At 45.4% G+C, this 27,043-nt stretch overlaps 1 protein-coding gene across 1 annotated transcript in view; it reads left to right on the forward strand.

Annotated features, from left to right (window-relative positions):
* The window catches only part of XYLT1 (xylosyltransferase I), a 182,661-nt gene that overhangs the window by 120,713 nt on the left and 34,905 nt on the right, over positions 1–27,043 (forward strand). Inside the window, exon 7 of the mRNA XM_011950301.1 lies at positions 9,888–9,968. Coding sequence (XP_011805691.1) covers positions 9,888–9,968 — 81 coding nt within the window. The remainder of the gene's footprint in view (positions 1–9,887; positions 9,969–27,043) is intronic.

Raw genomic sequence — 27,043 nt, forward strand, 5'->3', positions numbered from 1 at the left:
CCCCCAGCAGTGCCGCCCGGCACTGCACTCAAATTCTTGCTAGGCCTTAGCTGCCTCCCGGCAGGGGCAGGGCTCGGGACCTGCAGCCCGCCATGTCTGAGCTCCTCCCCCTGCGGTGGGCTCCAGCACGGCCTGAGCCTCCCGGAGGGGCGCAGCCGCCTGCTCGGTGGCACCTGGTCCCACCAACAGCCCAAGGGCTGAGTAGTGCAGGCGCCGCTCGGGTCTGGCGGGCAGCTCCGCCTGCAGCCCAGGTGCAGGATCCACTGGGTGAAGCCAGCTGGGCTCCTGAACCAGATGGGGACTTGGAGAACTTTTATATATAGCAGGATTGTATATGTACCAGTCAGCACTCTGTGTCTAGCTAACCTAGTGGAGACTTGGAGGACTAGCACTCTGTGACTCTGTGTCTAGCTCAAGGATTGTAAATGCACCAATCAGCACTCTGTCAAAATGGACCAATCAGCTCTCAGTAAAATAGACCAATCAGCAGGATGTCGGTGGGGTCGGAAAAGGGAATAAAAGCAGGCTGCTGGCCTAACCAGCGGCAACTGGCTCGGGTCCCTTTCATTCTGTGGAAGCTTTGTTCTTTCGCTCATTGCAATAAATTTTGCTGCTGCTGACTCTTTGGGTCCAGGCTGCCTTTATGAGCTGTAACACCGCCAAGGTCTGCAGCTTCACTCCTGAAGCCAATGAGACTACGAACCCACCGGGAATAACGAACAACTCCAGACGCTGCCTTTAAGAGCTGTCACACTCACCACGAAGGTGTGCAGCTTCACTCCTGACAATGAGACAACGAACCCACCAGAAGGAAAAAGCTCCAGACACATCTGAACGTCTGAAGGAAGAAATTCCAGACACAGCATCCTTAAGAACTGTAACACCGCGAGGGTCCATGGCTTCATTCTTCAAGTCAATGAGACCAAGAACCTACCAATTCCGGACACAGAAGGATGGGTTAGAATCCATTCACAAGATGGAAGGGTGGGTTAGAATCCATTCACGAGATGGAAGGATGGGTTAGAATCCATTCACGAGATGGAAGGATGGGTTAGAATCCATTCACGAGATGGAAGGGTGGGTTAGAATCCATTCACGAGATGGAAGGCAGGGAGAGGAGGAAACTTGCTGGACTTCGGATTTTACAGGAGCACAGGAAATAGACACACACCCTGGACAGAGGTTCTACCTTTGTCAACTCCTGTTGTGCAATTTACACTCAACAAAAGTCCCCTGGAAGGGAAGTAGGAGGCTTCAGAAGGCAGCTGCAGTTTCCTGTTTGTTTCCGGCCTCTGTGTCTACAGAAATGGATCACATTCCTGCAGCTTACTCACCACGGGGAAAGCGGGATTGATAAGAGCTCAGGCTCTGGCCCTTGGGCACTGAGGTCTGCATCTCCCCTCCACCACTCGTAAGACCTGGCACAAGCCGTGAAAGCTCTTCCAGTCCTAGTTTGTTTATCCACAAATGAGTACCTCCTGGATGGGTTATTGTAAAATTAAAGAAGGACGAGCCCTTAATACTTGATGAGCAACAAAGGGAAATCTTTCTGCAATTGTTATTATGAAGCATTTTCTCATGAGTACCTTGACTGTGGGATTCCTTCCCCGATATCACCCCCAGTTCCTTGGGCGAAGACATAGGAAGGAGCATTCCTGGCAGAGGGTATGGAATGGACAGAGATGTGGATACAGAGGTGGATGACAGGCCAGGCACAAGGCCTCATGCCTGTGGTCCCAGCACTTTGGAGGCCGAGGCGGGCGGATCACCTGAGGTCAGGACCAGCCTGGCCAACATGGCAAAAACGCATCTCTACTAAAACTACCAAAAAAAGAAAAAAGAAAAGAATAGCTGGGCATTGTGATGCATGCCTACAATCCCAGCTACTCAGGAGGCTGATGCTGGAGAATCTCTTGAACCCAGGGAGCGGAGGTTACTGTAAGCGAAGATTATGCCACTGCACTCCAACGTGGGTGATAGAGCGAGACTCCACCTCAAAAAAAAAAAAAAAAGTGAATGATGGACTGAGCCTTTCCTATAGGTTAGGTGCTGTCTGTGCTGAGCATAGAAGCCACAGAGATGAACCCTGCATCCCGGGCCTCCACTTGGGCATGCATTAAGCAGTGAATATTTACTGAGCATCTACTATGTGCCAGGTCCTGGAGAAAAAGAATGGAATTGGACTCAATGCTTGCTCATCCAGGACTATAGCCATGGTCCTGAAAAGCACTGTCTGAGGTGCTGCCCCATAGTCCAGATGCTGGGTCTGTTGGCAGACAGATGGGCACCAGCTGTAGGAGCTGCTCCAGGCACAGTAGAGGATGGTTCTGCTCCCATCTCGTTGCTTGACAGAAGGTCCTTTCCACTTCCATGTGAGCCTCCTTTGTTTTCTAGGGTCCACTGGTGGTTGCTCCTTTGGGGAACCCATAAAGCCCCTGCTTAAGCCTACCAGCCTGCTGGAGAAGCCAAGAGCCTGCCAGCTCTGCAGGACATCCCAACTCCATCACCTATGCAATTGCCTTCTTCCTTCCCATGTTCCTGGCAGCCGCAGGCTTGGTTTCTGTGCAGTGGTGTGAGTCTTGGGCATTCTCTCAACTCTTAGAGAAGCCTCATTCCATGTAGTTTGCTTTCTGATATTAAAGACTTAAAAATAATCTTAGAATGAACAATTCCATATCTGGGAATTTGATCCTACAGAAGCCTATCATGCCCACATGTGAAAAGATAGTTATGCAAGGGTGTTCAATGGAGTAGTATCTGTAATAGGGAGAAAATGGAAATGACGTAAGTGTTCATCACTAGGGCATTGGCTATGCCTTTTTTTTTTTTTTTTTTTTATATTTATTCATTTATTTTTTTTTTTTTTTTTTTTGAGGTGGAGCTTCACTCTTGTCACCCAGGCTGGAGTGCAGTGGCACAGTCTCAGCTCACTGCAACCTCCGCCTCCCAGGTTCAAGCAATTCTCGTGCCTCAGCCTCCCAATTAGCTGGGATTACAGACGCCCACCACCATGCCTGGCTAATTTTTTTGTATTTTTAGTAGAGATGGGGTGTCACCATGTTGGCCAGGATGGTCTCAATCTCTTGACTTCGTGATCTGCCTACCTCAGCCACATAAGGTGCTGAGATTACAGGCATGAGCCACCGCACCTGGCCGGCTATGCCCATTCTGTAAGATCCTGTGCAACCGTTAAAAGGATGAAGTCTGCCTGTATGTGCTGATGAGTCACAGAAGTGGCATATGTCATTACACAAAAGTCCATGTACATACATGTTCCCATTTATATAATAACAAATGGATATAAATATAATGGCATCTACCTCTTAGGGTGGTCATGAGGATTAAGTGGGTTAATAGATGCAAATACCACATAGTAGGCACTCAAGTGTTAGATGATGATGATGTTGCTATTGCTGGTATTTCAGTCTTTACCTTGCTGTGATCTAAGCTTTCATAATGATTTTAAAAGCATAGGGGCCGGGCGCGGTGGCTCAAGCCTGTAATCCCAGCACTTTGGGAGGCCGAGACGGGCGGATCACGAGGTCAGGAGATCGAGACCATCCTGGCTACATGGTGAAACCCCCTCTCTACTAAAAATACAAAAAACTAGCCGGGCAAGGTGGCGGGCGCCTGTAGTCCCAGCTACTCGGGAGACTGAGGCAGGAGAATGGCATGAACCTGGGAGGCGGAGTTTGCAGTGAGCTGAGATCCGGCCACTGCACTCCAGCCTGGGTGACAGAGCAAGACTCTGCAAAATTCCATCTCAAAAAAAAAAAGCATAGGAAAGGGTTACAATAGGCCCTGCCGTGATCTTGTTTTCTATACATTGGGTTCATCACAGGAAGGTGAGCTTTTTGCCTCTGTGGAGTGGGCAGTTCTCCTGTGGTCGTGCAGCCCTCAATGGAGCCATGTGCCTGGGGTCACCAACTCATCTTCATTTGCTCAGGACCATGCAGTTTTAAAACTAAAAGTCCTGTGTCATGGGAACTCCCTCAGTCCTGGGCAAACCAGGAGAGTTGACCCCTTCCATGTGTGCCCCTGGCAGCCCAGTTGATTTAGGAAGTATACAGACATGTGGTCGTTAATGCTTTTAATGTGTAACAGGGAAAAAATAACATACAAGTGGTACATCAGAATGGAATATTATTCAGCCTTAAAAAGGAAAGAAATTCTAAGATACGATACAATATGGATGAGCCTTGAGGACATGGTGCTAGTTAAATAAGTCAGCCACCAAAACACAAATCCTGTACAATTTCACTCATGTCAGGTATCTAGAATAGTTTAAATAGTAGAGAGGAAGTAGAATGGGGGTTGCCAGGGGCTATAAAAAAATAAGAGAGATAGATAATTATTATTTAACAGATAGTGTCAGTTTTGCAAGATGAAAAGAGTTCGGGAGATGGATATTGGTGGTGGTTGCACAACAGTGTGAATCCATCTAGTACCAGTGAACTGTACACTGAAAACTGGTTAAGATGGTCTACAGACATACCACCCCGAACGCACCCCATCTCATCTGATCTCAGAAAAACGATTAAGATGGCAAGACTCTCCAAAAAAAAAAAAAAGTGCGTCAAATATCATAAACATTGGTTCATAAGATGAAGCTAAAGTGGTATTTAAATTAAATATACATATAAAATAACTGAAAGATTATGGATACACTAGAAGCAGAAGTTGGGGAAACACTCTTGTAGTCTATTCTCAGCTCAGATTGAAAGCGCCTCAACCCTCAACCTTCGTCTTCCTCAGCTTACCTGATTTCACAGTCCCTCATGCAACACCATAGTCTTTCCTTTTTTTTTCTTTTTTTTTTTTGAGACGGAGTTTTGCTCTTCCTGTCCAGGCTGGAGTACAGTGGCGCGATTTTGGCTCACTGCAACCTCTGCCTCCCTGGTTCAAGCGATTCTCCTGCCTCAGCCTTCCAAGTAGCTGGGATTAGAGGTGCGTGCCACCACACCCAGCTAATTTTTGTATTTTTTACTAGAGACAAGGTTTCACCATGTTGGGCAGGCTGGTCTTGAACTCCTAACTGCGAACGATCCACCCGCCTTGGCCTCCCAAAGTGCTGGGATTACAGCCGTGCCTGGCCTCCCCATAGTCTTTCGTGTGCATTTCTGCCTCACAGTGGCTGGTTCATTGCAGTCCAGGAGGAATAATTCCAGTGTCCCCTGGACTCTGTGCACACTTGGCAGCATCAGAGGTTTGAAATCCTGAATCCTGACATTTACAAAATCCTGCATGTAACTTTGGCTTTAGTCCTGTCGCCTCCACCATTGGACTGTGAGCACCTCTGGCAGGGTCCTTGACAGTATCCTGCCGTGGGGAAGGGGTTCTGGGGCATGAGTGCCAGGTGAGCACCAGGAGCCCGGAGAGGTGCAGTTGGTTTTGTGTTGGGCTCCTTCCTAGTGGAAGCTGAGCAGGCTTCATCTCTTGTCACATGCCACCAGCAAACAGGCATTGCTTGCTTGCCTCTGTGTGCCCAGAGCACCTTTTCCATACAGCATGGGCTCCTGGGTGCTATGGGAACCTGAGAACTCTGCCCTCTCTTCCTTCATATCTTAATGTCCAGAGCTGTTATATAGATGAGACACACACAATGGTACCATGGCCCTCGGGGAGCCAGTCCCTAAGTCTGACACCAGCTGGGAAGGGGCCTTAGACATCTCTTAAACTATGCTCTGCAGAACGTTCCATGGGTCTTATGCACAGAAAGCCTTCCAAGTTCAAATCGGGTTGGATCTTTACACGGTTTTCCACAGTTCAAGGTGTCTTAAGCTTCTGATGTTCAAGATGGTAATAATAATGCTATTATATAATAGCTGACATTTATCATGGGCTTACCGTATGCCGAGTACTATGGCACAGGTATTAGGTGTATTGTTTTTATTTAATACTCTCAACACCTAAGGCTTATTGAAATGAAAGTAATTCGTTCATAGTCCGGGCTCTCCAGAAGAAACCATGAGGAGCAGATAAAGATGGAAAGTAGAGAATTAACTACCGATAGTCATACTTGACTTAGAGCAATGCTTCTGAAACTTTAAAGGGCATATGCATCATCTGGAATTTTTGCTCAATAGGTATTGGGTGAGGCCTGAAGTGTATGGCATTTCTAATAGCAGTGGGCTGCAGACCAGGCTATGAAGAGGAAGACATTATCACACCTGTATTTTTTTTTCTTCTGCACTTGAAGTGGAATACATTCATTCATTCACTCACTCATTCATTCACTATCATTTGTAGAGGCAGTCTCGTAGTAGAGAACACAAGCTGTGACATTTGTACCCAGGTTCCAGTTCTGGTTCTGCACTTTATTAAATGGATGATTTCTCTGAGTCTTGGTTGCCCGTCTGTGAAATGAGAGTGAAATTCCTTTTGTTGTTGTTGTGAGACAGAGTGTCACTCTTTCACCCAGGCTGCAGTGGAGTGGAGCGATCTGGGTTCACTGCAATGTCCACTTCCCAAGTTCAAGCAGTTCTCCAGCCTCAGCCTCCCGAGTAGCTGGGACTACAGCTGTGCCAGCCCACATCTGGCTAGTTTGTTTGTGTTTTTAGTAGAGACAGGGTTTCACCATGTTGGCCAGTCTGGTCTCCACCTCCTGACCTCAAGTGACCCACGCGCCTTGGCCTCCCCAACTGCTGGAGTTACAGGCATGAGCTACCACACCCAGCCGAAATTTACGTTTTTTAGCATCATTGTGAATATCAAATGCAATAAAATGTGGCAAAAGTCTTTTCCCATGGCCTTAGGGCATGGTGCACATTTAGTAAATGGCTGTGACTTGGGAGATTATTTTATTACTCATTTTTTTATTCATTTCCAACAAGATTCTCATGGCTCCCAGTAAGTTTATTTTAATATTTATGTCTTACTTATTTTAGCAGAGACTTCCCAGTGACTCCAATGGTGGTAACAATGGGCCCCAGTTATCCTCAGGAAGCAGAGGTACGGGCATAGACCAAGAGACGTGATTTCTAATCATTTCAGCAAAAAGTAGGAGGAAATTGATGACGAGACAGATACAAGGGATGAACTGTGGGAACCATTTGGCAAATGACTCCACCAGGAAAGGGAAGTGAGAAATGTGCGTGAGTGGAAGAGAGAGAGAGAGAGAGAGAGAGAAACTGGAATAGGGTAAAATGTCAACAGATCGCAAGCTGTTAATTATCTGGAGAGAACTAAATATTATGTAGGCAATTATCGACAGGCGTCTGAAAGCAACAATAGGAGAATTTGGTCCTCAGCCAAGTTCCATCTCCCTTTTGAGAAGGACTGGGGGGATGGGCTTTAGCATTCAGAGCAGGCATTTCACACAGAGGGAGAGCAAGGGGCCCGGGCCCCTAGGAAAGGGGGTAGGCAGGGGTCCCCCCCGCCCCACCCTTCCAGACAATCCATCAGGATCCTTTGCCAAGCATGCAATGCTTGGCTTTGAAAGGCGGCTTTGCCCAAAAGCTCTGGGCCTGGAAACCTCAGCCCCCTCCTCATCCACCCTCCCTCCCCTAAGATGTCATCTTTTGAGACGATTTCATGTGGAAGCATCGCTAAGTAAATTCGCTAAATGCCTATTCATCCCCATCAGATGGGGACTCAGTGAAGCGGTAAATGTGAAAATGGCCCCAGCTCACAGCCCTGAAAGGCGCTTTCTGGGGTTGCCAAATGGAACTGCAGCCGCTGACCCTGGGAGGCCTGAGGCTTCACGAGAAGGGGGCCCAGGAGCCCCGGCCCGGCCCCTTCAACCCTCCCACTAAGGGTGCCTGAGAGGCCTTATTTATTATTCCAACTGCCGGGGACTCATTCAGAGGTTAACTTGTCCTGTATTCATCAGGACAACAATAATGAACTGTCGCAGAGAGTGGTGAGGGGGTTGGTAAATAAGAGCTGTTAAAACGCAGAGTTAGAATGGGCCTCTTTATGGTTTGGAGAGAAACATTGCTTAAATTTTTTTTATAGGCCAATTTAGTTTCCACCTCTCCCAGCGACTTATTAAAGAGGCTCTGTCCTCACAAGCTACAGGTAACAGAGTCGGAGGCACCAGTGGACTTTACCTTGGCATGCACGATGGGGTTTAACCATGTGGGAGATGCACCATTGTATGGCCACGTGGGGTTAGCCCTTTGCGAACATCCCTGGGTTCACCTCTGTGCCCATCAGCAAGGTTTAGCTTTCCGTGTGTGTGCCGTATTCAACTCCCTGCAGACACATGGCGCCTGCCGCTGCTAGAATGGCTGGTTTTGAATTGGTGTTTATTTCAGTAATAGGATGGGACATGAGCAGCGCTCATTTTCACTGCAGCGTCTCTTAACTGCTTTGTGCCCCCTCCGCTGGAATTATGAGTTGGTCAACATGAGTCATCCAATGAGAGAACAGGGGCTTGGAGTGGCGAGACTGCGGAGGTGCAGGGAAATGAAGGAGGGGGTGAGCAGCAGGGGCAGCTCAGACCAGTTGGGAGGCAGATAGAGCAAGTGCGTGCATTGATTGTACACCTACTGTGTGCCCTTAAAATCCACCCAGTTGTCCATTCAGTATATATGCATGATGGACCTATTAGGTGATGGGCATGTTTAATTCTCAACCTAGGTGCCTTCCTAGCAAGCTACCATTCAGTGAGGTTAAATGACATCCTTGGACACACAGCTGACTCAGTCATGGCGCTGGGATCTGTCCCCAGATCTTTCTCTTTCTGCCCAAGCATTGCTTTCTAAGGCACTGTCCTGCTTGTCAAAGGTCTAGCTTCTATTATAAACCCAGAGATTTTTTTTTTTTAATCTTTCTGCCCTCTTTTCTGTTCCTCCCATTTAAAACAATAGTTAACGCTTTCTTTCAAAGTAAAAGTTCCGAAGCAGAGAAGGCTGGTGATAAAGGAGCTGTCACATCAGCACCATTTACCTGTTTGGGTTTATTCAGCAGAAGAGGCGACTGCGTTTCTGGCAGATGGAGACCCGTGTGACTGCCTTTTAAAATACTGTCACAGCTGTATGCGCAGGCTGATTAGCTGTGACTACACTGCTAGTGCCGAGATTGATGGTGATAAATTTGGGATAACAATGCTGGGAACGATGTCTCTCATTTGTATTGCACTTCATATTTTTTAAAGCTCTCTCATTCAGTAGCCCGTGGTTATCGAGCACTTGGTATCCATCCATTCATTGATGCATTCATTGCGCAAAGTGCATTTGAAGGAGTCAGTTTGAACACACATCACTTTGATTCATTTATTTATTGAACAAACATTAATATAGCTCCTACTATATGCCAGTGTTGAACAAATCCAGCTGGGCTCTGTCCTCATGGAGCTTACATTCTAATGTAAACAAGGTCAATGCTTTCAAGTGGTTATACAATAGTGAATTATAAACAGAGTGATGTAATAAAGGTGGAGAGAGAGGGGGAGGCAGGTACTACTTTAGGTTAAGAGGTCGGAAAAGGTCTCTCTGAAGAGGTGGTATTTGAAAGGAGACCTGACGACAAGACCAAGCCAATAATACTGAGAGAAATTTCCCAGGCAAGCAAATGCAAAGGTCCTGAGGTTGCTGTGTGTTTAACTTTGGGCTGCACACTGACGACTTGCTGTTGCCAAGCCCAATGCCATGCACTGGAGATTCCCAAACATGTAGAGCACTCCACTTGCCCTCAAAGAGTCTCCAGCATATTGGAGTATAGAGGAGAGAAATGCACAAACAGCCCCTTTTAACATAGTGTGATAGGAGTCAGTGACGGTGACATAAAAATGGCAATATAAAGAGGATGCCTTATCAGCCCGTGTGCAAGTGATCAGAGAAGGTGCTTCGAGCAGACTGACATAATCGGTGAAACTTGGTTTCTGTGACGAAGATAGTACCCACGGTCTCTGGCCTGACTCTCCCCTTGGTTTGTTTCCACAGGACAAATGACCAGTTGGTGGCGTTTCTCTCCCGATACCGAGATATGAATTTCTTGAAGTCACACGGCCGGGACAATGCAAGGTAGCACCTCAACCCCCTACCCCTTGTGCAAAATGGAAGCAAAAACCTGAGCGATCATTTGGGGAATTTTCTAGGCTGGTTTCACACAACCACAGAAAAGTTGAGGGTGGGAGAAAGGCTTGGCACCAGCTGTTCTTGGCCGTGTCTGCGTGGGATCTGAAGTAGTCCCTCCTGTCAGCCAAGGACAAAGATAACCATAGATGTTTCTCATGGTGTCACAGCCCTTTTGGTTATTTGCCCTTAAGGACTTCCACAAATCCAATATCTCATTGCAGTAACCCTTTCAGTAGGGCATCCACGGTTAATTCCCATTTTATTGATGGAAAGACTGAGGCCCATAATGTAAGCAGTGTCCCCAGATTGTTCATTCAGCGAGTCATTCAGATACTTACCAAGCATGGGCATGGGCCAATCGCTTGTCCTAGCCGCAAACAAGACCAAGCCCTTCCTCTCAGGGAATTGACCTTGTAGTGGAAAAGAGTGTCATAGCAGCATGGACTTGAACCCAGGGGTCCGAATCCCAGCCCCATGTCCTCCTCACTCCCTCACTGGTGCCCAACACATCAGCAGGGGTTGGAGGCACCCAGAACCCCAACCCAGATCCCTCACACCTCTCTCGCTTAAAATGAACAATGTCAAAAAAATAGCATCTCTACAGTTCAGCATTGAGCTGAGCCCAAGTCTCCATGACCATCCATCAGCTGGAAGGGATAGGGTCTTGAGTGCCCCCTGTAGGTGACATCACATGATGGGATTCCCCATTCCAATAGAAAATACCGTTAAAGACCGGGCACAGTGGCTTATGCCTGTAATCCCAGCACTGTGGGAGGCCAAGGCGGGCAGATCACGAGGTCAGAAGTTCGAGACCAGCCTGACCAACATGGTGAAACCCTGTCTCTACTAAAATTACAAAAATTAGCCGGGTGTGGTGGCAGGCGCCTGTAATCCCAGCTACTCAGGAGGCTGAGACAGGAGAATCTCTTGAACCTGGGAGGCAGAGGTTGCGATGAACCGAGATCGCACCATTGTACTCCACCTTGGGCGACAGAGCAAGACTCCGTCTCAAAAAAAAAAAACAAAACAAAACATTGAAAACCAGTCCAGGGTGACTCTGACATCCTGGGGTCTTGGTCTAGCATTGAACTTGGCAGTGCTTGGGATAATTTCAGCTTGTTAACGTGCATGGTTTAGCTCTCAGAGTGTTTTGTTTCATCTTGTTTTCATTCAGGTGCTTTGTTTGAAAAATTAATAGCCCTATTTAAAAACAGCAGTATTTCCTATGAAAATCCAGATTTCTAACCAGTCTTAAAAAATCTGAAGGTTGATTAAGTCTGTGCCTGAATTTTCTCATGGCAGTTATTTCCTGGATCGTAGGTCGCTCAGTCCTCGCCTGTCCCCGTTCCCCAACCCGGCCCCCAACCACATCTCTGTTTGTAATCTCTGCTTTAAATCTCTGCCATTGCTGGTGGGAGTGTCGTTTTGGCTGACTGTGTGACTCAGTTAACCCAGTTATCCACAGCAGGGGAGGAACAAAAGCAAGCAGGTAGCTCCATCTCCTGAGCTTTTAAGAAGTAATCTGGCTGCGTGCGGTGGCTCATGCCTGTACTTTGGGAGGCCGAGGCAGGCGGATCACCTGAGGTCTGGAGTTTGAGACCAGCCTGGCCGACATGGTGAAACCCCATTTCTACTAAAAATACAACAATTAGCTGGGTGTGGTGGTGCACACATATAATCGCAGCTACTTGGGAGGCTGAGGCACAAGAATTGCTTGAACCTGGGAGTCGGAGATTGCGGTGAGCGGATATTGCACCACTGCACTCCAGCCTGGGCAACAGAGTGAGACTCTGTCTCAAAAAAAAAAAAAAAGTTACCCTAGAATCCTTGTGTTGCATCATTTTTCTAGATTGAAACGTCGATTTCATTCTGCTATTTATGGATTGTTCCTGCCCTACTCACAGCCTACCTTCTTTACATTAAAAAGGAAGGCCCCTTTCTGCAACACCTGAACTCGAAGATGCTCTGGTTGAAGATGCTCTGGAAATTAGCACAGATTAGTTTACTACATTCAGGCCACTAAGTAGAGAGGCCTGGCTGGATGAGTCACTCTGTATTGTGTGCCTACTAAGTGGGTCCTTTTTGTATAGGATCCAAATTTATTTTCACAGCCACTCAATGCAGCTATAAGAATTATTCTCCCCATTCGTCAAGCTTCTGGAGTTTACTTGATTTTTCTGAAGATCACGCACTGGTTAAATGCTAGAATTTGAACCCAAGTTTTTCTGGCCCCATAGCCGCAGGAGCAAGGTAGGGCTGGGCAAGGATTCCATAGAGGTGGTTAGTTGTCAGAAGTGGCTCAGATATTGGTGTTGCCCACCCTCAGGTAGAGAAGGAAAAACCCTTTTTCTTCTCCAGATAGCAGCTAATAGGTGATTTGTGCAAACAAATTTGCATCTCAAGAAAGGGTCCCGTTGTAAATGTATTAACTTGTCTGTGAATTAACTTGTTTCAGCCTAGTCAGGATTTATTCTCTGTGCACTATTTGTCAGGCACTGTGATAGGAGCTGAGTATAGCACAAGTTAAAAGCAGGGACTGCGAGGTTACACCTTCTGGTTTGGAATTCTGATCTACTGTGTCGCATTGAATGAGTGACTTCACCTCTCTGAGCTGGTTTCATAATATTATATGAAAATATTACTAGACCTATACTCATTTGGTCATTGTGAGGATTACATGAGATGCTACATATGCAGCATTTGGCATAGTAAATGTCTATGATGATAGTGATGTCAATGATTATGTCATTGTTATGATGAGCACAGAACTAAATTGTTGCTGGTAGGAGAAAGAAACAGATGGAGAATGGGCCTGAATTGTGCCTCTAGGTGCCTGAGTACATTTTGTATAATTGATGTGCATATGTAATTGACAGGTGGTACCCACATGTCGCGGGACAGCATAAAGAAGTCTCAGGCTAAGGAAACGTTACTTACTCCTCCCTCCAAGACCCTAAACCCAAAGGTCTCTTGACAGAATAGCTCACAAGTTCCAACTCTTGAGCATGAGTTCCCAGCTGGGGATTTTCTCATTTACAGGAAGTTAGGGCAGTAGTTTAGCATTAATTTAATAGTACAACAAGCCAATGTCCCATTCACTGCCACTTTCCTCTTTGTTAGCTGTGGCCTCACCTGCTGCGTGAATAAACCTACCTATAGCCCATCATCTGTGGTTCCTCCCAAGTGACCAGAGGTGGGCATGGCTCGGCTCACGTTCCTTCACTGATGGTATGTTAGGGAGAACTCTTTTGGTGGGAAGTGACAGAAACCCAGCTCAAACTAGTTTAAGGGTAAAGAACATTACCAGATCAGGTAACTAAAACATTAGGGCTGACTTCAGGTATAGCTAAATCAAGCCATGCAAATTATATCATCAAGCCCGGACTCTCTCTTAGTTCTGTTTTTCTGTGTGTTCTTTTAATTTTCTGGCACTGAGTGGGGATTATTGGCAATATATTAGCCTCCTTGTATAGATAAGGGAACTGAGACTCAAAAAGATGAAGTTACTTGGTCAAACTCACAGCACTCGTACCCAAATGAGTATTCAGGGAGTCCAAGCGCATAATTCTCACGTGATGAAGCCTCTCTGTGTTCTAGGTCTGCTTTCTTCCAACACACTGGTGACTTTGAGACAGCTACTCTGCTTCTCTTGACTTCATTTTCTCCCTTTGAAAAACAAGGGGGCTGAATGAGAAAGTCTCCAAATTTCCTTCCCGTTCTGATGTTTCATGTGTCTGGACCAGCCCTGGTAAAAGAGGAAGTGACAGAGGCAGAGATCTTGAAAGACAGAGAGATGGGGAGGAACAAAAGCAAGCAGTGAAATACAGAATAGGCCACAGGGTACCTCGGTTTTTAATTCCACGTAGCTCCTAATAGCAGTGTTGACCTTCTATCTTCATCTCCAGCCTTGAGCAACCAATTTGGACTTCTGGCTCCCACTGTGAAGCGATGGCATAAAGGCAAACTAGTATTCTAATAGCTGCCAAATTGGTCCTGATGGTTTCTATTATTAAATGAAGGGGAGGGTTGTGTTCACTGTTTCTCCTTGCTTTCCTCCAAAAGTAAAGTCTCTAGATAGATTGCAAGACAGGTAGCACAACTGTCATTTTCCCAGGCAGCCTCAGCAGGGCTTGCAGAAGCAGGTGCCTGCACATTTACTCTCAGCCTGAATAATCAGGTCTTTGGAAACGTCCCTGCAAGTCTCTGGCCTTGGCTCAGGGAGCATCAGAGAAGTTTTTCAAATCTCTGAAACCTGTTCAAGTCTCAGTGTGTGGGGACAGGACTCTTCCAGGGAGCTGGAAAGTGAAAATTGGAGTTTCTCTGGGACTTTTCCTTCCCTGGTTGATCTAATTTCTCCACTTCATCCAGGGTCACTAGGGCACCCATGTTAGCCCTGGGACACAGTGTGTGAAGTGCAAGAGCATAGATGCTGGGATCCAGCCGCCTGGGTTGAAATGCCAGCTCTTCTAGACCACAGCCATGGGATGTCAGCAAATGGCTTTGACTGGCCATGCCTCTATTTCTCCATCTTTATAAAATTCAAATAATGATAATGGGAATGGGGAGATGGAGCATCCTCACTGACCACAGGAAGGCCCCAAGCTGGGCGCATTCCAGTACATTTTCTCATTTCACCCTCATTTAGCAGGTGTTACCCCATTTCAGTAATGAATACAGCTGAGATTGGAGAGTCGCTTTACCTTACTCAAGGCCCTACAGCTAGTGAACGACAGAGCTGAGATGGAACCTAGTTCCGTCTGACTTTAAGGCCTGTGTTCTTGTATTACTCCATAGTGACTGCATTTGAGAGGACCTGCATGTTTATGCTCTTGAGGTGTGCAGATGAAAGAAAATCCTACTGAATGTAAATAGAAATATCTTTTTGCATGGGTAGGGACAGGTCCTTCCCCTACTTTCTAGGGTCAGCCTTTTCCGAAGTGCGTCCATGTGCCACCAGGGATATGGGAGATTCTTTTGGGTCCTTTGTAAGTGGGTATGCTATGAAAGTTAGGTATTGATCTCATGTGTGTCAACAAATTTATAAAATTAGCCATTCCAACCCATGGCTTATGGATATTAGGCTTCAAATAAGGCTACATTGAAAGAAAACAGTTGAAGCTATTTAAAGTTGGCTTAGAGGCCGGGTACAGTGGCTCACACCTGTAATCCCAACACCTTGGGAGGCTGATGTAGGAGGATCGCTTAAGGCCAGGAGTTTGAGGCTTGCACCACTGCACTGCAGCCTGGGTGACAAAGTGAGATCGTGTCTCTAAAAATAATAAAGTTGGCTTATAGCGGAATATTCAGGGGCCTCTTGTATAGGATGCTACATAAAGCACATGACATAGCAGTTAAGAATCCAGGCTCTGGAGCCAGACTGTGAAGTTTCACGGGCCAGCTCTAACGCCCACTCACAGTGTGTGACCGTGGGTAAGTTAGATGAGTTACCTGTGTATCAGTTTTCTCATCTGGAAGATGGGAATATTGATAATCATACCAATCCCATAGAGTTGTTGCACGAATTAATATATGGAAAAGCCCTTGGGGACAGTTAGTTGTGCCTATTAAGTGGATGATGATCGTAATGGTGGTGGTAGTGGTGATAATGATGGTGTTGTTGACAGGAGGAAAATCTTGATGATAATATACACATGATTAAGGTGTTACAAAAATGCTCAATAACTCTTATGTTCAACAACTCTTATGTCCACGGGGGACATGGGAAATTCTTTTGGGCCTTTTGTAAGTGGGCATGTGATGAGAGTTAGGTATTGACCTTACGTGTATCGACAGTTTATAAAATTAGCCACTCCAACCCCACGAGTTATGGATATTACGCTTAAAATAAGGCGAAGCATAGTAAGAGAAACAGCTGTCATTTCAAATATAAGAAAGCCAGGCAGAGTCGCTTTACCTTACTCAAGGCCCTACAGCTAGTGAACGACAGGGCTGAGATGGAACCTAGTTCCGTCTGACTTTAAGGCCTATGTTCTTGTATTACTCCATAGTGACTGCATGGGGTAGATTCCTGCCCCAGGTCAGAAGTGGTATAGAGAAGTTTCTCTTCTCCGGTCTGAACCCCATCTGCCAGAGGCAGCACTCTCCTATTGGAGGCTGGGGTGGCATCTGAGCTGCCTCCCTAGCTCCCCTTTTCTGACATTGAACTAATCATCAGACCCAAACCTCCTTTGATGTATAAACAAGCAAATGTTTAACCAGAAGTTGGCAAATCAGTCGAGAGCCTGGCCAGGAACCTCCTCCAGGCAAATCCGCTTTCGGGAGGCCCTTTGGTGCCAGCTTGCTTATTGAGAGAAGAGCTCTCTTTCTGGCTAACTTGTAGCTCCATGATTGATGCGAGGAGATAATTAATATCTCATCTCCAATAGGGAAAGCAGATTGCATTTCTCTTTTGCTTTCCTTAAACCCAACCGATGCGTTCATGACTGTTTGCGTGTTCACTTTATTTAATCCAATTATAGCAGCCACGTCAAAATAAAGTCTGGCAGTACGTAGGCACCCACACAAAACTGCACACGCATACCTCCCTGGGCCTCAGCCTGTGTTTTTAGGTCACCTTTAGAACTTTTCTTCCTTCCAAACAAAACACAATGAAGTTAGACAAAAGACTAGAGGGGAAGTACACTCCCAGTGTCATCTCTGAAAGGTAGAGTATTATTTTTATTTTCTTCTTTGCATTTTTTTATGTTCCAAGCCATCTATGAAGGCTATGCCTTCCTTTTATAACCAGAAAAAAAGGCAGTAAACAATGTTTTTAAAAATACATGAAATGTGGAAAACCAATTAGCCCTCAACAGACCTTTAGACGCTTCGCGGTGCAAGCTGATTCAGAGACGTGAGCCCTGTGAAGAATGTGAGCCACCAAGCACAGGTACTCCAGCCTCAGGACTCAGGCCACTGACTCAGCATTTCCACTTGAGCTTCTTTTTCTTCCCTCCTTGAATGTCAAACCTAAGTCAGCTTTCTCCACATAGGGCAGCAATAATAACTGTGGTACATGTGCCACTGATTGTCGTAAGCACCTTACAGATATTCACTCTTTCTACAACAACCCCATGATGTAAGTGCGATCATTCTCATGTCCATTTTCCAGATTAAATAACACACAGCTCATAGGTGGCGACACAGACTTGAAGCCAAGCAGAGTGACTCCAAAGTTGGGGTTCTTTTTTTCTTTTTGAGACAGAGTCTTGCTCCATCACCCAGGCTGGAGTGCAATCTCAGCTCACTCCAACCTCCACTTCCAAGGTTCAAGCGATTCTCATGCCTCAGTCTCCCAAATAGCTGGGATTATAGGCGCATGCCACCATGCCTAGCTAATTTTTGTAGTTTCAGTAGAGGTGGGGTTTCACCATATTGTCCAGGCTGGTCTCAAACTCTTGAGCTCAAGTGATCCGCCTGCCTGGACCTCCCAAAGTGCTGGGATTACAGGCATTAGCCACCACGCCCAGCCTGCAGTCAGGGTGCTTAACCACCATGTTGCACTGACTCCCTCAGGGTGCTGACTTTGGAGTTTCTCTCCATATCCAAGCCACGTGGACTCGTGGGTGGTATGTCCCTTCCACCAATCAGATCAAGTCAGCCACTGTGAAGAGAGGTTGTGAAGCTGAGGACTTCCCTGTAGCTTCTTTTGTCAGCCACAGGGCCCTTGCACTTTCAATTTTCTGTCACTCATAAAGGCCTTCCCCATAACTCCTTAGAGGACTGATTCCTTCTCTTTGAGCTTGCATGCCACTTGCTCCTCAGTGAAGCCTTCCGCAATAATCTCCGCTAATTAAGTCCCTGTCTCTTTATTTTCTACCATGACCCCCATATTTGTTCCTATATAGCATGTAATTGTATATTTGTGTTTCATATTTCTCGATGTCTGCTTACTTATTAGAACCTTGTGGCTAGAGTGTGGAATGCAGAGCCTGACTACTATGGCTTGAATCCCCTCCTTGCCACTCACCCGCTGTGTGGATCTTGGGAAATTTACTTAACCTTTCTGTGTCTCTGTTCCTTTATTTGTAAAATGAGCCCTCATGGGGCTGCAGTGAATTGTAAACAAAAGAATATATATTAAGGGCATAGAACAGAGCCTAGAATGTAGTATATGCTCAATAAATGGTAGCTGTTATTATTTAGGCTTTTTGTCTCACCTAAAAGAGAGAGAAGGGCAGGGGTGATGGCCATCTTATTTAGAACCATTTTCTCAGTGCATAGAGCAGGGCCTGGAATATCAAAGGTGCTCTCTAGTGCTGCTAAAAGAATGAATTCTCCAAGCCTTCTTGACCTTCCAGCTACTGTAGGATAGAGAGGCATGACAGTTGACTCCAGTTCAGACCAAGAAGTGGCACAGCCTACCCTGGGCCTGAGAGAGATGGCTAGCAGGGGCCCTGTGGAACTACCAAACTTCAAAATCAGTGAGCTCAATCCTCGTGAGCTCATCCAGAGCTTGGACAGAATTAGAAGGATGGCCAGGACACTTGTCACTTTCATGCCACAACCGTGGCTATTGCACAACAAAAAATGAGGGGCTTCTGTCCTTGGTGCTGAAATATCGTTACTCTGCCAGACAAAAGGATTTCTTCTTAGCCGTGGAGGTGTCCTATGTACCTGTCTACCAAATCCCAGAAGAGAGAAGAGGACAGAAAGAAATTCACCTTGATAAAGGAAAAAAACATAAAGCATCATAATGAACATCATGGAGCCCTTACTATGTGCTAAGCCCTCCCTGTATACAAGCTCATTTGAATCATCACACCAGCTCTATGAATTAGGTATCATGATCACCATTTCCCCTGTGAGAAACCAAAGTGCCACATGAGTAAAGTTGTCCAAGGTTAGTAGAATACACAAGACTTGGGCCAAGTAATCTGGCTCCAGGTCTCAAAATCTTGCCCCTGCATCCCAATAGAATAATATTTAGCTGCGACTTTGTGCCAATAGCGAAAAATCTCAGGCAGGTAAACTGCCCATTCCTCAGAGCCTAGGAAGAGATGTGTGAGCCTGTTCACATAGCTGACTGATTTCATGCATTGTGGGTGTGATTTATTCCATGACTTTATTTTTTAACTAAAATCCTTAGGTTGTACTTACGCTGAAAGAGTAATCTAGATTCAATAACAGATTACCAGACAGGAAAACAGAAAAAGGGAGATTTTTATTTTTTCTAGGCAGTGTGACTTTGGATGTATCGTTTGTACTTTCAGTCTCAGGCTTTTTTTTTTTTTTTTAATTTGTAGCATTAGCTGTATTAGCTGCGTGCGAAGATTCCTTCTTGCTCAAACATGCTGTAAACTGGAAGAGCAGAGTTATTCCTTCTAAAATTTAAAGTGGAACAACTTAATTTTGGAATAATTCCACACTTGATGAATATGCCAAGATTGTAGCCAGTGAATTAACTGAACTGAGAAACTTCTTTATCATCCGCCTTTTCTGACACTATTTCCAAAAGCCGTAGATGTCTTTTTTTAACTGACTTCTCCCATGGGGGAGAATCAGGACTGCTTCCCACCCTCTGGTTAACTTTGATGGTCAGCTGAGTAGATTTGGTCCCTGGGATGTCCCAATAGGATGATATTTAACTGTGACTTTCCCATGGTGTGCTAATAGGTAAAAATATCAGGAAGGTGAACTTCCCCTTCCTCAGAGCCTAGGAAGTAAAGCTGAATGTAAATGATTTCATATCTGACCTCAAGTAGAAGACAGATGTCTTCTAGAGGTCTGGCAGAAAGATTCTTCCAAAGCCAACAATAAGCCCTTTTCTTTTGATTCTCTCTCATTTCTGGGCATTGTCTCTTTCAAGCAGTAGAAAATCACAGATCTGTTGTTTCTATATTTTTGGTGGGACTATGGTGAATTGGGGCATCAAAGATGGCAGAGTTTAAGAGCTTGCAGTGGATCCAACTAGACCTGCACTTAAATTCAAGACTTCTGGCTGTGTGACCTTGGGAAAGTTATGTAACTTTTCTGAGCTTCAGTTTTCTTTTCTGTTACATGTGTGTTAGAAGGATCCGATACCTAGTTAACGAATGTCTGTGACTTCCTGATTGCCAACAGGTGTGGCTGTTACCTTTTCCTTTGTTCACTTATTCAGTAAATATTTATTAAGCACCAGTTGTATGGTAGGCACCGATCTAAGCAGTATGGATACAGCAGTGAACAAAAATAGACAAAAGTATCTGCCGTCTTGCAGCTTACATCTATTGAGTGGAAATGGACAACAGACTAAATAAATATCTTGTACATTGTGTTAGAAAGTGAAAAGTCCTGTGGAGAAATACAAAGCATGAGAGGAGGATGGAAGATGCCAGGCATGGGGGAGGGATGGTTGAGTCGGTTCATTGCTTGGGTGAACAGCGCTTACTAAACACTTTGCAAGGCCCTCTGAGAAGCATCATCCATTACACTTTTGCAGCTGATTCAGGAGGCTGTCAAGACAGGTGTCAGGGGGCTCATCTTACAGATGAGGAAACTGGCATTCAGAGAGGTTAAGCCAGCCCCACACTTCATAGCCTGCGAATGCAGAGGCAGGATTAGTACCTAGATCACCCAGTGTCTGTCTGCTGTAGTGTCACCTGTTGCCCCAGGTAACCTACTCAATGGGAAATGAAGAGGAAGGGTGCATCACTGGGCACCTTTTGTATAGTGGGCTTATTGTTACATACCTGCACTCCATGCCTCAGGTGAGAGAGCCATGCACCCATTGTTGGTGAGCCGTATTTTATAAAAAGTCACCCAGGTGTTCACTGACTTACCTTGCCTTCCAATTTTACCTTTTCAAGTTACGGTAAAGAAAGGGAAGAAAAAATGCAAATCCCTGCCCAAACAGCTGATGCCTCTTCCCTGGTAGATAGCCAGTTGCTGGGCCTCTGCCACCATCTCCTAGTCCAAGACTAAGTCCCCGTTCACCCCTCTGACTCCAGAAACTTTTCTGAGTCCTGGGGAATTAGCTGTCTCTGTTTACTCTTAGTTAGCCAATGCATGCATTTGCAGCATATCAGTTTTGGAATGCAGTAAATACAGCAACCCATCTCCCAATCCCATGAATATTTCATTTTAGAGATGACTGCATAAATATTGTATTTGAATATTATGGTCTGGGACATTGCATTAAAATTGCAAGACGATGCTATTATCCCATATAATGGAACATGAAATTAAAAACCTGGTGCATGGAAAGAAAAATTTTGCTAGTCCTCTCACCTGTATTTCTTGTCTCTCTCTCTCTCTCTCTCTCTCACAGTTAGTCTGGTAACCATGTAAGTTTGAATACAAATTATCTAAAATTGAAAGTTTCAAGCATGGTTAAGTGCACCGACTGGACATTTTTGTATAATTAGCACTAGTCGGAGTCAAGGCAGGGTTTTATTTTCCTAAACTCAGGGACTTCCTTTAATGGCCCAGTGAGCGCTCAGTTACATTTCAGTGGGTTAATACTGTGAGTATTACAAAAAATCTTCGCTAAGTTCCTCCCCAATAAGAACATGACTTTGCTAATGAGCTTGGATTATCTGTCTTCCGTTGTCTCTCTGACCCCTATAGGAATTTAACTTTACAACCCCGACCTAGCCCAACTTTGTAATTTACCAAAGGGGAAACTGAGACTTAGAGAGGACTCCTCTCCAGCAAGAACATGGCTTTGCTAATAAGCTGAGATTTTGCATGTGGAAAGATATGTTAGAGAAAGAGCGGGACCCGTGACATTGGACACCTGGGTCTTTAGGTTGGTCCTGCCCTTATGTTGAGTCCTCTGTGTGTCTTTAGAAAAGTTGCCAGTCTTCTCCAGGCTCCCATGTATCCATATGAGATGTATTGCTTGCCCCACACCCTTCTCCTGAGTATAACAAAGTGACTTACAGAATGTCAAAGCTGGAGAGTACCTTGGGAATTACCTAACCCAGTATCATTATGACTGGACCGGTGGCTTATGGACTGTACTCATCCTAGAGAGATGTTTTGTTTAACCAGAGACACTTTTTTACTTTAAAGGAATGGAAGTGCATTTCAGAATGTGTGTCCTTCGCTGCTCTGCTAATTTCATCACTCCATGTTTTTTCATACCCAGGCTGCTTCACACACTTCCATTATCTGTCTGACCTCCCCCATAGGGATCTAAGTTGACAACCCAGATCTACACCAACTTTGTATTTTACCAAGGAACAAACTGAAACTCAGAGAGGACTCCTTAACATTTTGAGGTCACCCAGCTGGTGACAGGTAAAGCCACACTGCCCCATAGATGAAAGGCTCATTTCAGCCAAATTAAGACTGTTCCCTGCCAGCATCATTGTCATCGCCGTTTCATTACACTGTCATCCATTTTGTGATGACTTAGATGTATTATGCCATTATCTTCCATAGTAGCCAATGTCTAGAGGTAGGTTTTCTGCTCCTGCAGAAAAGAAAGTGCTAAGAATGTAGGTTTACTAATGAGGTTTCAAGTAATTCCCTTGAGTAGATGTGAGCCTAGGGCTGCTGGTAGCCATCTCATCACCATGAATATATAGGTTGGATGAATAAATCAGTGGATTTGTGGGAAGCCCAGTGAGGTGGGAATTCTTTCTGGAATTCAGCTTGACTAACAAGGGAGGACCATCTTCAGCTTCCAAACCCTGAAGTCTCCTCATCGCAGTAGATTTTTCTTGAGCAGCTGACCTGCACTGTCCCAGGACCTGGACGGGAGGCACAAAGTCTGGAGCCAAGGTGTGTTGTAGTAAGAACCAAGGCTGTCTGCGAGGAGACAGGTAACTCTGGTCTGAAGACAGAGTAATGAGGTCTGTTGTAGAAATGCAGACAGCTCTAGAACTCTAAGCAGACTGGCTTAGTGGAAGAGGAGGCATTTTTGTGCCACAGCCCTGGCTCAAGCCTGAGAACCTCCCCACACATCATGGTTGTGACGAAGTTGAAATCATTCAGGCATGTATTAGGAGTTTTTCAAACACAAGTGAGGAATCTCATCTCAAAAATGCCTTTAAATACATTACACACAAGTCTGGGAGAGGGTCAGGCACAGTGAGATCCAGAATCTCAAGTGAACCCATCAAACCCTTGGCACTGTGTCTTTCTGTCTCCTATTTCCACTTTGCTCCATTGTCAGACAACCTATATATTCATGGTGATGAGATGGCTGCCAGCAGCCCTAGGCTCACATCCTCCGTGCCGGAAATCTCACAGAAGAGCCCCTCCTTCTCCGTAACTCCAGCGACAATCCAAGACCTGGTCTCAGACCCAGCTTGTATCGATGGCCCATCCCTGAACTGATTTATGGAGGCCAGACAGTTGGGATGCTCTGATCCATCCTGGGTCATGTTCCCACCCCTGGTGCTAGGGGGAGGATACAAACCCAAGGAAACTGAGAGTTAAGGATGAGTCCAAAGTCAAGCAAAATGTGGTTCCCAGAGAAATCATAAATGGATGCTGAGCAGGCAAAAACAAGGCATGGAGCATGAACACCTGCTGCAGCATGGATGAACCTGGAAAACATTATGCCAAGCAAAAGATGCAGACACAAAAGGCCATATATTGTATGACTGCCTTTATATGAAATATCTAGAATTGGTAAAATCCAGAGAGGCAGGAGACAGACTGATGGTTACCAGGGGCTAGCATGAATGGGGAGTGGCTGCATAATGTGTATGAGATTTTCTTTTGGGGGCTGATGAAATGTTTTGAAGCTAGGCAGGGGTGACAGTTGGACAACATTGTTAATGAACTAATTCCACTAAACTGTACACCTTAAAATGCTTAATTTTAAATCACTGCTGTCATAACAGGGCCCCTGGTCCCCCTCCAGTCTGCATGGAGTAGGCACTTGGTGCTGCCTGTAGCAATCCACACAGTGCCTTTGTGGAAAATGGAAAAGGCAGCTCCTCCTCAAGACACTTAGATCCTATTGATCATAAAATCATTTCTTGGTCTTTCGTTATTTTACATTGTGTGGATGTCAGCTTTATTAAAAACGTATGACCTTCTCAGTCTGTCATCTGCCCAGAGCAATCTCCCAATTAAGCCAAACTGGTCTGCTCCTCAGGCCGCTGATTAGTCTGTTTTCTGTCTAGAATGTCCATTTTCTCTCCTCCCTGCAGCCCTCCCAGCCTGACTCAGGCCCTGCCACATCCGTGACGCCATCCCTGACCACCAACCAAGTCCACAGCATGCTGGCTTTTCAGCCTTGCTCTAGTCCCCATTTTTCCAGAAGTTCCTCAGAACTCATTTAACCTATGGTTACATGTGCCTGTATCACATTGGCCCAGTCAGACTGTGAATTCTTACAAGATAAAGCCTGTTGTTTATAGTGTTTCCTGTCTTCCACTGTACCCACCACAAGGCTGGGAGTGTGGTAGGTGCTAGACATGCATTTGCTTATTGATGGATTGAGTATCTGTCCATTCTGTGAATACCCACTAAGCATTTACTGTGTACCAGGCACATAGTGATAAGCAAAAACAAGAACCACCCTAGCTACCTGAAACTTACAGTCTACTGGAAAGGGTAGACAGTAATCACAGAATCACAGAAATGTGCTATGGCAAGTTGCTGAGTTCATACACATGTAAAACAGGGTTAATAAAAGTACTGTCTCTGGGGTTTTCATGAAAGTTAAAGTAGATAATCCACATAAAGCCCTTGGAATGATAATGCTCATATGTTTTCATTGCCATGGTGATGGTGGTAGTGATAATGGGGATGAAGATGGTGGTGATACTGAAATCGGTGATGATGGTTGTGATGGTGGTGATGATGATGATGATGGTGATGACAGTGGTGATAATGAAAATGGTGATGATGGTAGTAATGACAATGGTGGTAGTGACAGTGATGATAATGAAAATGGTGATGATGGTAATGGCAATGATGGTGGAAGAAATCACAGGGTTGTAAGACTGTAAGGACTGCGAGAGTAACTTTTGGTCTGCAGTCTGATCAGTGAATTGAAGTTCACTCGGGGAAGATTGAGGAGGAGAGGAAGAGGACGATCATTCCCAGCACACACAGAATCCATGACCAGAAGGCACGTGTGTAAGGAAGCTGTGGTGGTGTGGAGAAGCATTCATACAATAGAGTTATTTCTAAGGGCTTGAAAAATCCAGAGTCCTGGTCATGTGTAAGGGCCAGCAGGCTCAAGAGCAAAAAGATCCCTGAGTTCAACTCTAGACTGTAAGCTCCCATCTAAATAACTGGCTTCTTAGGTGCAGAGATCATCCTTACTTCTCCTTGACCCCCACCATGAGCCAGCACACCACCTGGCACATAATATGTGAAAATGGTGATAGTGGTGGTGATGATGAAGAGGGAGATGATGATGATGGTGGCGGTAACAGTGATGATAATGAAAATGGTGATGATGGTAATGGTAATGATGGTTACGTGTGGAATGAATGCTAATTGCTAATGGACTGAGCGTTTGGGCCCAAAAGCTTGGTTCTAGCCCTGTCCACCCTCCCAGCACACCCACATCACCAGCTGTGGGACCTGAACAGCTTTAGTTTCTGCATCTACAAAATAGGGAATGCCAACTCTGCCCAGCCTGCCTTGCAAAATTCCAAACAAGATGATTATATGTATATAGTTCCTAAAGTAGGAGTTATTAATCTAGAGTTCATGGGAAAAATTTAGGGGCAGTTCATGACTTTGGATGAGAAGAAAATGGTATCATTTTTAGTGAAATTTCAACTGAAATCTAGCTAAATGTAGGTAACAAATCACAGCAGTGTTAGCAGTAACTGACTCAGTCACCAGTAGGAATCATCTATTTTCCTATCACATTATAGTTGGTGCAGATACCTCTAAATATCATTTATGCTCACCACTACTTCAAAATTACAGGAGGTAGGCCGGGCGTGGTGGCTCACACCTGTAATCCCAGCACTTTGGGAGGCCGAGGTGGGCGTATCGCCTGATGTCAGGAGTTCAAGACCAGCCTGGCCAACATGGTGAAACCCCATCTCTACTAAAAAGACAAAAAAAAAAAATTAGCTGGGTGAGGTGCTGCATACCTGTAATCCCAGCTACTCGGAAGGCTGAGGCAGGAGAATCACTTGAACCCAGGAAGCGGAGGTTGCATAAGCAAAGATGATGCCACTGTGCTCCAACCTGAGCTAGAGTGAGACCCTGTCCCAAAAATATATATATATATATATATATTTTAAATCATATATATATATAAAATCATATATATATATATAAAAAATCATACATTCAGTGTTTTAAAATGTATTTTGTAATCCAGGCCCCATGCAGTAGCTCACACCTATAATCCCAGCGCTTTGAGAGGCCAAGGCAGGAGGATCGCTTGAGGCCAGGAGTTTTATGCCAGCCTAAGCAACATCTCGAGACCCCGTCTCTAGAAAAAATTTAAGCAGCAGCCAGACATGGTGGTGCACGCCTGTAATCCCAGTGCTTTGGGGACCTGAAGCCAGAAGTTCGAGACCAATCTAGACAACATAGTGAGATCCCATCTCTACAAAAATAACTTTCAAAATCAGTCCTATCTACTCAGGAGCCTGAGGCAGGAGGGTCACGTGAGCCCAGGAGTCCGAGGCTGCGGGGAGCTAGGATCACACCAGTGCTCTCCAGCCTAGGCAACGGAATATGACCCTGTCTCAGAAAATAAAAATTTAAAAAATGTTGTAATCCTGTATATAATGTATGAGTCAAGAAGCACAGGCATTACCATATATCAGAACTTTGGTGGGTTTTTATTATTCACTGTTTCATAACTCTGTATATTTTATTGTACGCATTGAAGAGCACTGTTCTGAGATAAGGATCCATAGTCTGCATTCACTAAACTGCCAAGGCCGCTATGGCATCAGGAGATTATTGCCAAAGTTCTCTAGAGAAGGAGTAGCTGTAGCAGATGATCATTGTCATCTGACTGCTGGGTAAATCCCCTGGGCTCTCTAAGCCTCAGTGCCCTCATATGGAAATTGGGGGTCAAATAGTACCTGCCTCATAGGGAGAAATACAGTGACATGCCTCACTTGTGGGGATCAAGTGATAAACTCCACACAGGG

The sequence above is a fragment of the Colobus angolensis genome, unplaced genomic scaffold (genome assembly GCF_000951035.1).
Source record: "Colobus angolensis palliatus isolate OR3802 unplaced genomic scaffold, Cang.pa_1.0 Scaffold305, whole genome shotgun sequence".
NCBI classification, from domain to species: Eukaryota; Metazoa; Chordata; class Mammalia; order Primates; family Cercopithecidae; genus Colobus; species Colobus angolensis.